The following is a 17,683-nucleotide window of genomic DNA, read 5'->3' as shown; positions in this document are numbered from 1 at the left end:
TGCATTTATATATAGAGATAAGTAAAGAGTTTTAAAGTCAAGTGTTGCAAACAAAACTTAAAATGGATGATATTGATGACTTAAATTAGTGGATGATATTGAATTGGAAAACATTTATGATCCCAGCTGTATTCCACATATTTATGTGGCCATGATAATTAGTCTTGAAAAATAAAAGATAAATATATTTGAATAAAAAAAAGTTAAGAAAGTAACTCTATATATATAAAATAGGATATGAAAATCGTATAATCAAATGTTAAAGAAAACAATCCTAAAAAAATATTTAAATAAAAATAAACAGATGGTTTTATATATAAGAAAAAATAATAAAATATTAAACTTTTATTTATGGAGCTACCTTTTTCAGACAGGCCCTCCAAAAATAGGTGTATGCCACTATTTGCTGCGTGCACACGGTATTCTTTAGTAAAAGGCGAAAGAATAGTTCGCTTTGTGCACAGAGCGCGGCTGCATGATTTAAATTATGAAGCAGCCTACGTCTTTATAGTGTAAGGAGGATTTATAGGGTTGTTTTCTGACCGATGTGGGACGAACTCTAAATATGAACTAAGAGTACTATTCTTATCTTATCTCTCTCTCCATATTTAATTTATAAACCTACAAAATCTCACAAACCGTCTCCGGCAAGAAATGGGTGGAGGAGATGATTAAGCCTGGCTTTTGGCTTTTTGTATATTATCTGTCTATTGTTGTAAATTTCATTTCAGTATAGGTTTTGTAATACATGAAAGGTATAACTACGAAATTATACAAGTGTTGCAGAAAGAGCTGATTGAGTAAAGAAACAAGAGATGAATACTCAGATCTAAATACCAGTCTAATAAATCCTCTATTGAAAAATTCCTATTTTAGTCAGATTACAGATTATAAATTTATAACTATCTTTCGAATCAATTTCTTTCCCCTGCCTTTATTTATTAGATGGGAACTTTGTATTCTAGCTCTTTGATCTTGTCTGCCTTATTGCAGATTACTATTGGCTTCTATCTCAATTTTAAAAGGGTAATTGAGATTCTTTGTATTTTAGTTAAAAAAATAAATTTTCAAAATTTGATAGGAATTATATAAAAGTAATTTTGACTTTGGCTGAATTCAGGGATGTATGTAAGTTTTCACAAAAGTTCAAGCTGTGGCTAATCTAATCTCTTTTGTATTCCTTTCTTGAGTATAAGAGGGAAAATTCTTGATATAAAATTACTGGTTGGAGTTAATTAGTTGAGTAGAAAAGCAAAAACATAGAGTCAATTTACTATTTTGAACCTATTGTTCAAGCTACTGTTATAAACATTAAATATTGAAAACTAGTATTTATGGTGTTATAAACATTAAATATTGAAAACTAATATTTATGGGGCTACCTTTTTCAGATAGGCCCTCCAAAAATAGGTGTATGCCACTTAATTGCTGCGTGCACACGGTATTCTTTAGTAAAAGGCGAAAGAATAGTTCGCTTTGTGCACAGAGCGCGGCTGCATATATTAAATAAAAGAGCAGCAGATATCTTTATAGTATAAGTCCTTCAACAATTATTTAGTTCTAAACGATGTGGGACAAGTCTACTTCAGTCTCTCCCTCCCATAGTATATTCCAATGATTAACAAACAAGAAAGCATGCATAAGAATACTCCACATAAACAAACTCTTAATTTATTAAACAGATAAACACTTAAAAACTTACAATAATATTACAACCCAATAGAGCTCAGGTTTCTATTATTCATCAAACATAAACCAAAACACCAGAAAACAAACTCAAACAACCTTAACAGAGACCCTTCTTCATTCAAAGCCTAGACCCTCCTCCCAAAGGATGATGAACAACAATGTTATTATAAGCATCCAATGTGAGAAAATCATCCAACTCAATAGCAGTACACTGCCTTACGAATATCTTGCAAGCTTCTTTATACATTCCCTTCTTAAACTTCTCCTTCCCCACTTCCTTCTCGATCCTTTCCATTTCCTCTTCGACAACTCTCCCAAACAGACTCGTAGTCACATTCACTCCCAGCCCATCTCCATTCAACTCCACACCATACTTAATCCACTGCCAGTTCTGAACTCGACTAATCTCAGCAGTCGCAGCATCCTCCATCAAATTGTAAAGAGGAACCGACCCTGTTCCAGTAAGCCAAGCAGCCAAATACTGAATACCCACACGGGTATTCAACCTAAGACCTTCCATGGTTCGAACACCTCTAGGTAACTGCAAAAGATCTTCTTCAGTAAGTGCAACTGCGTCTACCCGGGTATGAGTTTTGATTTGGTTTTTGTTACTCCCCATGTGTTCATCAAATACTTTCGCGATTTCAGGGATTAAACCAGGGTGAGCTGCCCATGTCCCGTCATGCCCCGCCTTCACCTCTCGAAGTTTATCCTTTCGAACCAACTCCATCGCAGCCTCGTTCGCGGTTGCGTCGTCCCTGATAGGGATTTGTGCAGCCTGTTACAATAACAACCAATAAAGAGATGATAAACAAATTCTGTTTTTTTCGAAAAATTAATATATACCAACCATGCCTCCCATGGCGTGCACGCCGCGCTTATGGCAGGTGCGGATGAGGAGATCGGAATAGCTACGCATGAAATGCTGAGCCATTCCAACCTGGACTCTGTCGGGCAGGAGACGATCTGGGTGAGCTTGAAACGTCTTAATGTAGCTGAAAATGTAGTCCCAACGACCACAATTGAGACCGACAGAATGGTCCCTTAACTCGTAGAGGATTTCGTCCATTTGAAAGACAGCAGGTAGAGTTTCAATCAGAACCGTGGCTCGGATACTTCCTTTGTCTATTCCAGCCATCATCTCCGCCTTTTCAAACACATTGTTCCATATCCTAGCTTCCCTGATCATAAATAACAATTCCATAAGCCAAGAACCAACCAAACCCAAGAATGTTTAATGTTTATTACCTCGAGTGTTCCATTTTGGGTAGATAAAAGAAAGGTCCAAGCCCTTGACCCTGGTTCCTACGAAATGCGGCATAGTTATGAAAGAAATAGAGACCAAAATCAACCAAACAACCGGCGGCAGGTTCACCATCGATGAGAATATGTGACTCCGGTAGATGCCATCCTCTAGGACGAACAAAGAGTTTCGCAGTTTGATCATTAAGCTTATAAACCCTGTTTCTAGCCTGATCATTGAAACTTATAGTCCCATCCACAGCATCCTTAAGATTAACTTGACCCCTAATCAAATTCTCCCAAGTCGGTGACAAAGCATCCTCAAAATCAGCCTGTCAAACCAAACCCAAAATCACAGTTTAAAATCAATATCCAAAATGGGTTTCCTACTAATAATGAATTACCATGAAAACTTTCGCCCCAGAGTTTAAAGCATTAATAATCATCTTCCTTTCAACCGGTCCAGTTATCTCAACTCTCCGATCAGCCACTGCCGGCGGAACAGGTGCACAAAGCCAGTCACCATCTCTAATATTTCCAGTCGATGGATCAAACCCCGGTCGGCAACCGGAGTTGTACCTTGCCTTGGCTTCTTTACGGCACTGCAAAGCATACTTGATGTGATTCCTGAACTCTCTTTGTAAATCAGCGACGAATTGAAGAGCATCCTTGGTTAGAACTTTGGCAAATTCTTGATCGTGACGACCCCTGATATCAACTCCGGCTGGAACATCGTAGCTTAAGGATTTGGTCGATGATTGTGTACCGTTGTAATTAGTATATGAACCGACTCCTTCCATATTTACTCTGTTTTTTCTTTCAATTTCTGTTGTGTGTGTTTATCATGAAGTGCTCTGTTTTTTTTATAGGAAGAATTTGGAGGGTTCCACGTGGCAATTAAGATTTTAATTAAGATGACAAGTAGCATTATTTCTGACATGTGTGGTTTAATTTTAATTTTTTTTGTTAAAAAATATATAATTTGATGATTATTCATTATTAATATGTTTTTATGCAGTTACTAAATTATACTTTTTGAATCATCAATATTTTATATTTATTAACATATATTAAAATGAAAAATGACAGAGAGCGCGACTTGAGACAGCGACTGGGAGCGCGATGCCTACGTGGTGTGCCTACGTGGGTTGACAGGTAGAATATATTCTCTCTCCTTTTATTAATTATTTTCTCTCTCATATTATTAATAATTAGTTACTGGAGAGAATAATTAATCGTGAGAATATAAATATTAGATAAACATTTATTTATAAGTAATAAAACTAAAAAAATATTAATAAGTCAATATAAAAAAAATAATAAAAAAAAGAAAAAAGAGGCCATAAAAAATATTTGATAAATAAAGGAATTGAAAAGTCATAAAAATAAAATAAAAATAAAATAGATAAATTCATAATTCAACTAATCATTGATATTAATTAGGGTTTAGGGTTTAGAATTTAGTATTTAGGTTTTAGAGTTTAGGATTTAGAGTTTAGGGTTTAAGGTTTAGGGTTTAGAATTTATTTAAACATATTATTAAAATATTTCATGTGAGAATTTGTTGTAAATTATTGATTTATTTTAAACGTTAAACGAGAGATAATAAATATCAAATAAATGAGTAAAATAATAATCGTGAGAATATGGATAAATGAGATAAATTAATTTGTAGAGATAGAGAGAGAAATTATTTAATAAGAGGAGAGAGAAATTAATTAATAAGAATAGAGATAAAATAATTAATAAAAAGAGAATATTCTACCTGTTAACCCACGTAGCACATCACGTAGGCATCGCGCTCTCAGTCGCTGTCTCAAAGTCGCGCTCTCTATCATTCCTCTATTAAAATATATTTTCAATATTTATTAGACTAATAATCCTCAATATTTTTATTATGAGTTTAATTAGTAGATAAAGAAGGAGAGGGACGTAGATGATGACGAAATGGGATTGAAGATAGAGATGAGACCGATAATATGAGATAAGCTAAGGGATGGGGCAATATTTATTTACATATTATTATTCATTGATAGTTGTGCCTTTTATTGGGAATACCATTTTTTGAATTATCCCTATTTATTTGAGTAAAATGCTATCTATTTACTTTTGTTTTTAAATTTACAAAGTTGTAAAGGCTTAAAATCTCTAGAATGCAAGGAAGCATTACTTTTGCTTTGAATTGAATAGAAAATAAAATTGGTTTGTAGATCACCATTTTTGGTAGGATTTGTTCGGGGTTATTTGAATAATTTGGTCTAATGGAAAAAAATAATGATTTGGTATTTTTTCTTTTTTAGAAGTTGAGTATTATTTTTTTCGTGAAAATATTAACGGGTATTGATATATATAAATAAAATTTAAAATATTTTAATATTTTAATTAATAAAATTAAGTAATTTGATGAATAAATAGTTAAAGTTCGAGTTATTTAAATTGGGACAAAAAAAACTTTAGAGTTAAAAGGGTGACAATTCAGGTTTGAAGATTCAGAACCACAAGTGAGTGGGTTGAATTATATTAATGTAAACATTTATATATTCAATAATTCAAATTAAAATATTTAACATTAGCCTAACTAATAAATGCTAAACATAAAACTTTATAAAATAAAATTATAAATGAATTGACCCATCTACTTTGGGTCATTATAGTTAAACCATTTTTAATTGGTTTATTAATCAGGTTAAATGGGTCGATTGCGATACGAACCAAAAATACATAATTTAACCAGATGTTTGTTTGTGTTTAGCTAGGTAGAATTGGTCAACCACAGTTAGAACATTTATTATAGTTAGGGACAGACAAAAAAATTAGATTTGAGGTGGGCTTAAAATGATATATATAAAGTTCAAATAATTTAAATTTTTAATTAAATCCAATTCAATACAAATGTCAAACAATTAATTTAGAGGCATCTTCCATTTTATTTTATTTTATTTTTATTGTAAACTTTTAATTGTTTTATTGCTAAAAAAAATAAAAAAAATATTACATTTAGTTAAAGAAATTTTCATAAATTTAAGAAGACAAAAAATTCTCATCTATAGCATATATATTAATATAATGTGATAGAATAATTCTTAAAAATGGTAAATGCGTACACAAAAAAAAAAACTCGTTTAAACAACATTTCAATTAAATTGAAAATTTAAAATAAATTCTTAAACTATATATATTATCTAAGGTTTATTTCTATATTCATATTCACCTAATGATAACGTCCAAATTAATATTTTTTTTAATAATAAAGACTAAATAAATCAAAATCATTAAACATATCGTGATAGGTAATGTGCATAGATGGAACGACGACAATTATGATATGTTTCGATCAAAATGTTATTACGTTCGGGAAATTGTGAAATTCAATAATCGATATTTCTTAATCAAATTATAATTTGATAGACAGACAAAAGTTTTGAAAATACTTAAAAGTACTCTTTGCTTTTTTACGCATAGTGCTAAAAGCAGCGAAGGCAGGCGCGAACAGCACATAAACAAAGTTGGTATAAAACAAACTCATAAATTATAGCAAAAATATAGATGATAATAATAAAATAAAATAAACTCTAACACTTTTAAATTTATAAATAAGTAAGCTAAATATTTTATAACGATATTATTTTTGTCTCCAAACATATTAAGTTTTTACAAAAATAAAATTGTTTACCTCTTTATTTATCACCTAAAACATTATTTGTATGAAAACAAAATTTATTCATACTATTTATCTATTTATCTATAAGTATCATATTAACCAATTAAAAAAATAATTCAATTACTTTATATATATTTTATCTGAATAAACTATCAACTTTTCACTTTATTAAGACATTTAAATATATATTAAGAGAAAATAAGTAAAAAAAATAGAATAAAAGTAAAGTAGAAAATAGTAAATTATATTTTGACATGAGAGAGAAAGAGGTACATGAGAACTAATTAAGGTCATGTTCTTCGATTTCTTCTCTATCAGTGTCTATGACACCATGACCATCACCCAACTTTTTAACTAATAAAAATAAAAATATTTATATATATATATATATATATTTTTTACTTGCACTTCAATTCGTCCCTAATTATAGTTAGAGTAGGATAATTGATTCAGTTTGAATTTGGTATCGATTTCAAAATCTTCATAAGTATAAGTTTGTAGACGATTAAAGTACAATTTATCAATTTAATCGTTAAAAAAATAAATATAATATAATAAATTAAATAATGATAAAATAGTTAAGAGTTTTATAATAGTAAATAAATAAATATAATAATAAACTAAAGAATTAAAAAATTAATTGAATTTTATAAAAATAAATATCAAATATATATAATAAATTAAAAATGAAAAACTACTTAATTTTTATAATAAAATTCTAATAGATTAAGTAATAAACTGACTACTTAACTTAAAAATATATATTAAAATATTAATTAAATTGAGTTTTAGAAAAAAAAAATACATCAAACATATAAAACAAAATATACATGTGTACCAAGATTTGAATTATGGAAAAAAACATACTAAGTTCAACATTGAGCACTAGGATAAAATGACATTTGTTAAAAGTTATAACAAAATAGGTATATATCGGTTAAATTATCAATTTTTTATTATTTAAATCGCCAACCTAACCGGTCAAGGTCGGTACTGAAATTATGAATAGGCCAGAATTCGGTTCAATCGTTTTTTTATCGATTCGGTTAATTTTTTTCGGAGTTTGCTTAGACCGGACCAAATATCATGGATTCGTCTTCAAAATGATGAATAAGACTACAAAACTCAACAACAACTTTTGAATCAAACTCGGGTGAAGCATTAATATTTTAAATTATATTTGATCTATTAAACACAATTCTTATAACTCGAACAATTGGTTAAATAATTATTATCACTTTGAACTATTGGTTAAATCAGGAAGCATAACCTAATAATAATGCTAAAATGAAATTAAAAACTAACTTTGGTTAAAGGAGCAACTCAACTTGGATAGGATGAATTTTCACACACTGCAGTAATCTCAGGATAAAAAAAATGTAATAGACATAAAATTGTTTAAATATTTATTTGTATATTTTTGGTACTAATAATGTTATTTATTTTTCCAACACGAGCAAATTCCTCAGCAGAACTAACTCCAGTGCTGGTTCATGAGAAAGTTGAAAAACAAATACAAACTAGAACCACATTTACCTGTGCATTTACTTTCAACAGGATTTGTGAATCTTCATTCTTATTCCTTAAATAGACTCATTACCAATTTGAAGTTATATGAATAGCATAAACAATGGACTGGACACGATCATAGTCTAGAAGAAACCGCAGAAACAGCATGGTTGACAAGCTCCCTTCTCAGTATCTTCCCCGTAGGAGATTTCGGTATAGCAGCCGTGAATGCAACCTTTCTAATCTTTTTATAAGGCGAAACCTGCACAAAACCAAACATAATCCCATCATTGTTATTATTGTTATTATATTTTATGATGAATATATTTGATCAGAATCAAGAATTATGCCTGTTTAGCTATGTATTCCATGATTTGTCCCTCACTGATACTACTCCCCTGTTTCCTCACAATATAAGCCATTGGAATCTCTCCAGCCGCTTCATCAGGATACCTGTTTCAATTTCAAATAATAAAAACAAAAGATCAAGAAAGCGTTTGAGACAAATTCATGAGGTTTGATTGAGTATTGCATACGGAATAACAGCCGAATCAGCGATTTCAGGATGAGTATTAAGTAAATGCTCCAGTTCGGCTGGGGGAACCTGTAAGCATGATGAATGCATGATTATATATACCATCATAGCAAATGAAAAAAACAAATTAAATTTGATAATCACACCACTTACCTGATAAGCCTTGTATTTGATCAATTCTTTTAACCTATCAACAATGTAAAGGAAACCATTTTCGTCGAAATAACCGAGATCACCAGTCTTTAACCATCCTTCTGGATCCATTGTTGCAACAGTTGCTTCCTTATCTCCAATGTAACCTGTGAATTAAAATGGAAAATAAATCCACTAATGCAGAAAAAAAGTTTTCTCTTGCTGATAACCAGGGAATTTTTAACTCTTATTTGGATGAGACTAATTTATTGCCAGAGTTTCATCTGTATTTGGGATCCTATGCAATAGTACATCCAATTCTGTTGTAATCATGTTCTGATTGTAGACACAAGATGTACTTATGGTTTTCTTTGTTCCCTCTCTTGTTATGTACTTTGTTTCTCTTACATGAACTTTATTATAGGGAGATTTCCTTTTGTTTTGAATTTTGATTTCTGTGACAACAATGTTCATGGTAAATAAAACGCATTTTTTAACATAAACAAAAAAGAAAAACTAAATGAAAACCACCTTCTCCTTAGGCCTTGTTTAAAGAAAAATGAGAAAAACAGGAGAAATGTAACCATTAATTGATTCATTTCTTTTGAAGAAGACATGTATTAGTTGTTGTTGAATAGTAAAGGACTTTTGCCCAACTATTATTATTGTCTTTAACAAGCCTTATCTTCTCTACAAAAGCTTAGAAGTGGAGATTCAGGTCATAGAAGTGTCACCTTTCATGATGGTCGGTCCTCGCAACCATATTTCACCACTTTGTCCTGGCCCCAATGCCTCTCCAGAGCCCGGATCAACTATCTTGGCCTCTGTATTCTCAGCAAGCATGCCAGCAGATCCATATTGCTTTGTCTCTTCCACATCTATCATTCTTGTCGCGGCACCTGAAGTCTCAGTCAAACCATATCCCTAGTAATCAAATAAGAAACCAGGTTAGATGCATTCATAAAAAGTAAAACTTGGGATCCAATTATCAAAACAAAGAAAAATGGTAGGGCGAAAATTTGAACTAGGGAATGACGTAACACAATTGATTGGTGGAAAAAATAACAAAATTGTTATCTTTTCTCATCGTTTTTATCATTTTTTCCGTCAACTATGTGATGCCACGTCATTCCCCGTCCTCTTTCCCAGTTTAGTTTCCGTTCCATATCATTACTCTATTATTGAACTATCCATCTCACAATCTGGCTACAGTTGTAATGTCATTAATGGCTTCTCTAGTGGTTTTCTGATCTGGATGTTCTAACTTCTAAAGGGTCCGGTTTTGATTGGGACTTGAGAGGGCTAAAAAATGTGTTACGTAGTTTACTTGTATATCTATCCAAATTTAATGTCTATATGATGTGACTGGCACTTTGGAATTAAAACACATAAAAGTCTAGCAGATGTCTACATCATCCAATTTAGTCACACTTCAAATTCTGTATTCATTAAAACTTTTTGGAGCTTTTACCCAAAAATCCAAACATCCGTATCTTTTTTTTCAACAATCAAATTTATATGTTTACTAAACAATATATCAAATTATCTTTTATTTAAATAATTTTATAATTTTAAATCATATGAAACTGGGTAATATATACTTAAAGAAACAATTATTTTTTTAAAATCATATGAAACTGGGCTTTTAAAAAAAAATCAATTTTTATCTCAAAAGACTTGATGAAGGTCTTTTAGTTTACAAACTATCTATAACACTAGTCTCTTTTTAATCTAGAGTTTTTAAATAATTTCAACCTAATCAAATATAATTTTACTCTTCATTTCATTATGCTTATGAACTAAAATACAATAATACATTTTATTTTAAAATCTTAAAATCATCACCAATCAATTTTCTTATTAAATAATTATTTTAAAAACTCTCTACCAAACAAGGCATCAAATTACTTAATTTATTATTTACTATCTAAATATTAAAATAATATTACTTTATTCTTAATAAATTGAAATTTTAAATAAAAAATATTTTAGTAATTCATTCTAAACATATCTCAAATAACTTTATTTATTTTTTCAGAAAAACTCATGAAAACCCAATATCAAACTAGCCCTAATTGTAGAAAGAAAAAAAGTAGACTATGCATGGTAAGGATCAATCAATTTAATCTAACCATACTTTTTTTTTCCAAAAATATATTATTACAAAATAACCCACATCAAACAAGCCCTTAAATTTAAATTCATATAATCCAATATTTTACAATTTTATTATTATTAATTTACTATAAGATAATATAATATAAGATGAAAATATACTATGCTGACAACTTGAGAAAACTTGACCACATATTTTGAACCTAATCAATATTTTATTAATTCACCAGAAAAAGCCAAAAAAATATATATTAATTAATTAATAAGATTTTATTTTCCCTAATCATGCAATTACTTATAATCAAATAAACCAATTAGATTTAGCGAGATTGAAGAACACGCGCTTACCTGAGTTATCTCAACGTCGGGAAAACGAACGGCGAACTTCTCCGCCACCTCCTTCCCCAGCGGCGCTCCGCCGCAGCCAAGAATCTTAAGCGAACTGAGATCGTAGTTCATAACAATGTCCGATTTAGACAACGCAACCACAAGCGGAGGAGATACAGGCATATACTCAACTCTATATTTCTCCACAAACCGTAACATCCTTTCGAAATCGAACCTCTCCATAAGAACTAGGGTTTCTCCCATTGCCGCCGCTCTAACAAGCATAAAAAATCCAAATACATGAAACAGAGGAAGCGGGAATAAGGAAACAGGATTCGTAACATTCTCCGTCTCATCTCTTGGCCTACGGAGATAGTACATTCCAGCGATGATCGCTATGAAGTTCCGATGACTCAATTCGACTCCCTTAACTCGTCCAGTTGTACCAGATGAATAAAGTATAGCCGCTGAATCGGATTGGTTGATTTTAACCTCTCGATTAAGCGATTTGTGATTGGATTTGGATTGCATCATGTTGTTGAAATCTGTTGAATCGATTAACACAGTACCGAATGGAAACGAAGGTAACTTACTAGATGTTTCTCGAGTTGCGAATGCGATAACCGGTTTACTGATCTTAATCATGTGAGCCAATTCGGATTCAGTTGCGAGTGGATTCGCCGGAGAGATAGTGACGCCGATCGATAACAGAGCGAAGTAGAGAATCGGAATGTGAATCGACGGTGGAGCGAGGATGAAAGCAACATCGTTATTTGACAGAGAAGGTACAAGAGTTTGAATAGATGTGGCTAGTGATCTTGTTTGTTGGAGAAGATCGGAGTAGGTTAGACGACGATCGGTGGATGAATCGATGAGGAAAGGTGTCTCCGGCGGAGAGGACGAGGTGAATGCGCCGGCGGTGGTTTGATGGAGGAGGTAGAAAGTGTATTCAGCGAGAGAGATGGATTGAGACGGCGGCGGTAGATGGACCGCCGGCCGGAGACTGTGAAAGGTCGTCGTCTTTGAACAGAAACCGCTTTTCCGATCAATCGGATAAACTGCCGTCGTCATCTCAACCATCTATTATTGGTTTATCCACAAAATCTGATAATATATACGAATTGGATGTTCACACATATTTATAGCATTTTGTAAATTAATATTATTATAATTAAAAAGTGATATTTTATTTTTATTTGATATAAATAAAAGTTATTTAATTAGATAAAAAAAATCAAACTTGAACTTTTCATGGTTGTTAATATATATTTTCGTCTAAAATAGTATAAAGTCAAATAGTTCTATAGTAGCAAAATGAGGTACGAAATGTAATAAATAATGAACATTTTTAATGACATAATTAGTTTAAATTAGTACAAGTTAATAATGTTTTTGTTAATTTTGTGTTTTATATAAGTTGGGAAAATATTCTATAAAGTTAAAATTACATTTTTGCCTTTCAATTAAAGTGATGATAAATAATTTTTTTGTTAATTAAATTATTATTTAATATTCTTAATTATTATATTTTAAATAATTAATCAAATTTATATTTAATATATATTTCTTTTAATATTGTAATATAATAATAATGTCATATTTTATAATATAATTTTATTATATTAATAATATAGTTATACAACTAGTTTTATTCATTGAGAGGTTTGAAGTTAACTCGTTTTTATCAAATGGTTCCAATATTGATACAACTTGAAAGTTTTTAGTCATTTGAGATTTGTCTGAAATTGATAAAAACAAGTTATTTTATTTTAATGTATTATTTTTTGTTTTTCTAAATAATTTATCAATGTATTTTTTAAAATTGAGTATTGTATTTGAAATTTACTCATTTTAATTTGTTAAAATTGATTTAGATGACTAAAAAAATGTGTAATCTAACAAAAAAAAAAAAAAAAAAATATTTGATCAAATTTGAATAAATCTATATTTTATATTTTTTTTTAAATAACTTCGTAACATTGTATACGGTATACCAATTTGAATGTATTTTTATTTTAAATTTAGTGTTTTTTTAGATATACATGTTTAAAACGGTTTAATATAATTTAATATCTTAAGAATGTGAGATGTGTGAAAATATATTAAAAAATCGAAAAAATAGATAATTGTTATTTTGTTTATACAATTTTGATAAATTGATTTTAAAATATTGAACTAAAAAGACAAATATTTATTCATTTGTGAAAATACCTTAAATGTCTAAAATTATTATAGTTGTAGTCCATATAACAAAATTCAAAATTTGAGTCTTATTTAATAAAAACAATTTTAAGTTCGAATTTAAACAGCAATTCACATTTTATTTATTATACATAATCGTATAAATTAAATGATACTTTAGAAAAAAAAATGTAATCTTATATAGATGGATTAGTTAAGAAAAATATATCACATTTTAAGTGTAAATTATATTGAGGTTAAAGTTATGTAGTTTATAATATTAATATTAGGAAATAGAAAGTACAAGTTATTGATATTAGATTTATCGTATATATTTTATATTTTATAATTTATGATTCATATAAGAAATAAAAATGTAATATGAAATTTACTAGATAATTTACATTTTTTTTTATTAAAATGGACTTTTCTTTATTCACTTAACAGTATTATCATTACTATTATTATTTATAATATATATTTGTTATTCATAAAAAAAGGTATTATTATTTAAATTACAATATTTTTTCTCTATTGTTTTATAATATTTTTAGTGATTTTTAATAGATACAAAATTTATAATAATATAATTTTATTAAAAAACAGTACTTGAAATTTATAAAAGATCATGATCAAAGTAATATATTTGATTATTATAGCATAATAATAAAATACTTACTGTTGTTAATTAAAGATGATCCTCTTAATAAAAACAATCAAATAATATAATATTGAGGTTAGTTAAAAATTAACATTTTGTCATTATCACCTTCACTTTTTTAAAATTGTCAAAAGTGAAAGTAATTTTTTTTAGTTTGATATAAAATATGTGATTAAATTATATAAATTTTGTAGGTGGAAAGTAACATTTTTTTTATCAATAACAAAATTTGGATCAACTTTTTTTTAACTAATATGATTGTTTTGATTTTTTATAAAATACAAACAACAATAGTAGGAAATAAGTAGCTTACTTAGACGAGATTGCAATTTATGTTTTTTATAATCTTCTAAACATAACTTTAATTCGATCGCCACCCTATTGAGAAATTTTGCTAATATAGTGTGATGTTTTATAATTGATTGTGAATAAAGCAAATGGTATGATCATTAATCCCCATTAAATATACTAAGTGGATCAAAGTTAATTGATTAAGAGAACAAACTTGTATATATAGATGATTGAAAATATGAAGTTTCCATTTGGGTTCTTCATACCTAGTATCCAAATAACTTGGGAATATGTACAAGACATCTATACCACTAGCTGGAGTTGGATTGATCTTGATCTTGATATTGATTTGTTAATGGAAGGTAGAATGCATCATATGGGTGTAGAAGGATTGATCTTGATTTGTTCATGGAAGGAAGAATGCATCATATGGGTGTAGACGGATTGATCTTGAACTTGATTTGTTCATGGAAAGAAGAATGCATCATATGGGTGTAGACGGCTTGATCTTGAACTTGATTTGTTCATGGAAAGAAGAATGCATCATATGGGTGTCGAAGACCAGGCCAGTTGGAAGATGAAGTGATTTGATAATCATGATCATGAAATCTGTTGTGATAGGTGATCACATTAGACTGCTCTAATTCTGCATTTGAAAAAGTTGTTGTTGCTGATGATGATAAGTAAGAGATGAACCAGAAGATGAAACTGCTGATGGGTGCCATCTCCTCCTTCTGGATCAATATATTTACAACCTTCTATTGAAATTGGTCAAGAAGTTTCAGACTAACCATCACCAAAACCATTTCTGTATAAAAGTTTGAGACAAAAAGAGTCATTTATTTAAGGTTTTTCACCTTTGCTTTGCTTTACTTTGCTTTGCTTTGATTTGCTTTGCTTTGCTTGTAAGGGTGGTGATGATGATTGATGAGTGTCATGATGAGAGGAGTGTAGTATATGATAAGCAACTATAATAGATATAAATATTTTCCTCCTTGAATTGCCTTTTTTTTTTTTATCTTTTAAGTTTAGTTTGAATTTAGATTAGTTAATTAATAAAATTATATTTAATTAAGTTATCCTCAACCTCTATTAAATTTGCACTCAAATAAGATTCTCAAACAAAAAAATCAAACAAAATTATAGATAATTTAAAATAACAAATATGAAACTCAAAGTTATAAATAGTTTATTATTATACATGGTTTGAAAATAAATAACAAATGAGACTCTAACTTGTATGAGTTTTCCACTTTATTTAAATATGTAATTGTCTATGTCATATTTTATGACGAATATAAGACTTTAAGGTAATCTAGAAACATATTGTAACGACTTCAAAATACTAAATGTATAATAATTATTTTATTTGAAATTATAATAATAAGATATTTAACTTATGAGCAAATTTATTATATAATTAATAGTCTAACTAAGAAGATATTTGTGAAGACTAGTGGTAAATCAATGTAATGTGATACAGACCAACTATAAAAATAAAATAAAAAATACTCTATTTAAAAAACATAAAATAAATTATAATTTAATGCACACAAATATATTAAACCAACAATTTTTTATAGTTTAATTAATTAAAATATATTTGCAGAAAATAAATATTTGAGTTTGAATGATAGAGGACAGTATGACTGACATTGGAAACAAACCTTTGTCCCACATGGGCAGAAATAACTCATCATAGAAGGACTTTTCACTATAAATTATTCTGTTGCTTGCTTGGTCAAAGTATGCAGCCACGCTCTATGCACAAAGCGAACTATTCTTTCGCCTTTTACTAAAGAATACCGTGTGCATGCAGCAATTAGTGGCATACACTTATTTTTGGAGGGTTTACCTTTTTAGGTAGCCCCACAAGTATTAGTTTCCTTAATTTTGATGTATATTAATAACATTAAATTATGAACTTCTTTATTTGCAAAAGTAAAATGGCTTTCTAATTATTCTAGAATGCCTAAGATTCTTGTCCTCACAAACTTTATGAAATTTTTGTTTCGATACATACATATGAGACCACATGTGACAATAATTTCCAATCTTATAACTAGGTTCCTTGATAAAAACAAAAATAAATATTGCTTCGGGAAAGTAAACAAGGGTAGTGATCAAATTTGAATCAATTTCAAGTTATCTAAAAAAGGATTCACCTTCAAACTTGGAAATGACACAAAAATTCATATGTTTAAAAACTATTATAAGTAATGATCTTTATCTCTTAGTATCAAAGTTGATTTATCCAACCACAATGAATTCCAATTTATTTTCCATCCCATCACCAGATCAAATAAAACTCATTTGGTTTTCTTCTTTTTGATCTCTTCAATTATAATTTATTTGGATTTGGAATTCCACCAGTGTATCAGCCCCACCTTATTGTTATAGGAAAATCATCAGCAAAATCAAGTTATTTTCCTTTATTAAATCCCAGAATTCATCTTATACACTTGTATTGATATATCTGAAAAGCTAGGAATGCTTCTCTTGACAAATATTAGAGGTTGCATCACCGAATATTTCCCTTATCTTTATTTTTTTTGGAAAGTTTTTTAGTCTGTCCATTCATTTGTATAAATGGAAGGAGTTGGATTGATCTTGATCTTGATTTGTTCATAGAAGGAATAATGCATCATATGGGTGTAGAAGACCAGGCCAGTTGGAAGATGAAGTGATTTGATAATCATGATCATGAAATCTGTTGTGATAGATAATCACATTAGACTGCTCTAATTCTGCATTTGAAAAAGCTGTTGTTGCTGATGATGATAAGTAGGAGATGAACCAGCATATGAAACTGCTGATGGGTGCCATCTCCTCCTTCTGGATCAATATATTTACAACCTTCTATTGAGATTAGTCAAGAAGTTTCAGACTAACCATCACCAAAACCAATTATGTATAAAAGTTTGAGACAAAAAGAGTCAATTTATCTAGGGTTGTATTCCTTTTCCATTGCTTTGCGTGTAAGGATGTTGCTTTGCTTTGAGTGTCATGATGAGAGGAGTAGTATATGATAAGCAACAATTATAGATATAAATTTTTTCCTCCCTGAATTGTCTTTTTTTCATCTTAAATTGAGTTTGAGTTTAGATTAATGAATTAATAAATTTGTAATCACTTCAAAATAATCACATTTATATGGCAAAACACACTCTAATTTGTATGTGTTTTCCACATATCTAAATATATGGGAAATAAAAGACCAATTTAATGATAATCTCAAAACATATTGGAATCACTTCAAAATACTCACATTTGATAACATGTATACTAATTATTTTAAATGAAAATAGAATAATAAGATAGTTATCTTATAAGCGAAAAT

General features: G+C 29.3%; 2 protein-coding genes and 3 non-coding genes across 5 annotated transcripts; 1 reads left to right on the top strand and 4 right to left on the bottom strand.

Annotated features, from left to right (window-relative positions):
* Positions 1 to 357: 357 nt before the first annotated feature.
* LOC124937122 lies at positions 358 to 473 on the bottom strand. Its single transcript, XR_007099233.1, has one exon. It is a non-coding gene; the product is annotated as a U5 spliceosomal RNA (small nuclear RNA).
* A 905-nt stretch (positions 474 to 1,378) lies between these two features.
* Positions 1,379 to 1,495, bottom strand: LOC124937125. The gene has a single exon (XR_007099236.1). It is a non-coding gene; the product is annotated as a U5 spliceosomal RNA (small nuclear RNA).
* Positions 1,496 to 1,656: 161 nt separating this feature from the next.
* LOC124934186 (malate synthase, glyoxysomal) lies at positions 1,657 to 3,743 on the bottom strand. The gene is made up of 4 exons (XM_047474678.1): positions 3,336 to 3,743; positions 2,938 to 3,263; positions 2,540 to 2,870; positions 1,657 to 2,467 (listed from the first exon to the last, which is right to left on the bottom strand). Exons 1-4 carry the CDS (start codon positions 3,729 to 3,731, stop codon positions 1,808 to 1,810), a joined length of 1,713 nt encoding a protein of 570 aa, XP_047330634.1. The 5' UTR covers positions 3,732 to 3,743; the 3' UTR covers positions 1,657 to 1,807.
* Positions 3,744 to 7,975: 4,232 nt separating this feature from the next.
* LOC124935937 (4-coumarate--CoA ligase-like 9) lies at positions 7,976 to 12,332 on the bottom strand. The gene is made up of 6 exons (XM_047476380.1): positions 11,232 to 12,332; positions 9,503 to 9,692; positions 8,790 to 8,935; positions 8,638 to 8,705; positions 8,452 to 8,554; positions 7,976 to 8,363 (listed from the first exon to the last, which is right to left on the bottom strand). The coding sequence occupies exons 1-6, from the start codon at positions 12,288 to 12,290 to the stop codon at positions 8,238 to 8,240; spliced, it is 1,692 nt and encodes a 563-aa protein (XP_047332336.1). The 5' UTR covers positions 12,291 to 12,332; the 3' UTR covers positions 7,976 to 8,237.
* A 3,763-nt stretch (positions 12,333 to 16,095) lies between these two features.
* LOC124937120 lies at positions 16,096 to 16,211 on the top strand. The gene has a single exon (XR_007099231.1). It is a non-coding gene; the product is annotated as a U5 spliceosomal RNA (small nuclear RNA).
* The last annotated feature ends 1,472 nt before the right edge of the window (positions 16,212 to 17,683 follow it).

This window comes from Impatiens glandulifera, chromosome 4 (assembly GCF_907164915.1).
Source record: "Impatiens glandulifera chromosome 4, dImpGla2.1, whole genome shotgun sequence".
In the NCBI taxonomy this organism is placed as follows: Eukaryota; Viridiplantae; Streptophyta; class Magnoliopsida; order Ericales; family Balsaminaceae; genus Impatiens; species Impatiens glandulifera.
The sequence above is the reverse complement of the archived record's forward strand: the minus strand, read 5'-3'. Positions and strand labels throughout refer to the sequence as shown.

Excerpts from the sequence above, each read along its gene's own strand:
- LOC124934186 (XM_047474678.1), bottom strand. The coding sequence starts at position 3,731 with ATGGAAGGAGTCGGTTCATATACTAATTACAACGGTACACAATCATCG. Across the intron at positions 2,871-2,937 it reads CCCAAAATGGAACACTCGAG|GGAAGCTAGGATATGGAACA; the intron begins GTAATAAACATT and ends ATTTATGATCAG. Across the intron at positions 2,468-2,539 it reads TGCACGCCATGGGAGGCATG|GCTGCACAAATCCCTATCAG; the intron begins GTTGGTATATAT and ends TTATTGTAACAG.
- LOC124935937 (XM_047476380.1), bottom strand. The coding sequence starts at position 12,290 with ATGGTTGAGATGACGACGGCAGTTTATCCGATTGATCGGAAAAGCGGT. Across the intron at positions 8,936-9,502 it reads AGGACCGACCATCATGAAAG|GTTACATTGGAGATAAGGAA; the intron begins GTGACACTTCTA and ends TTTAATTCACAG. Across the intron at positions 8,555-8,637 it reads GCTGATTCGGCTGTTATTCC|GTATCCTGATGAAGCGGCTG; the intron begins GTATGCAATACT and ends AAATTGAAACAG.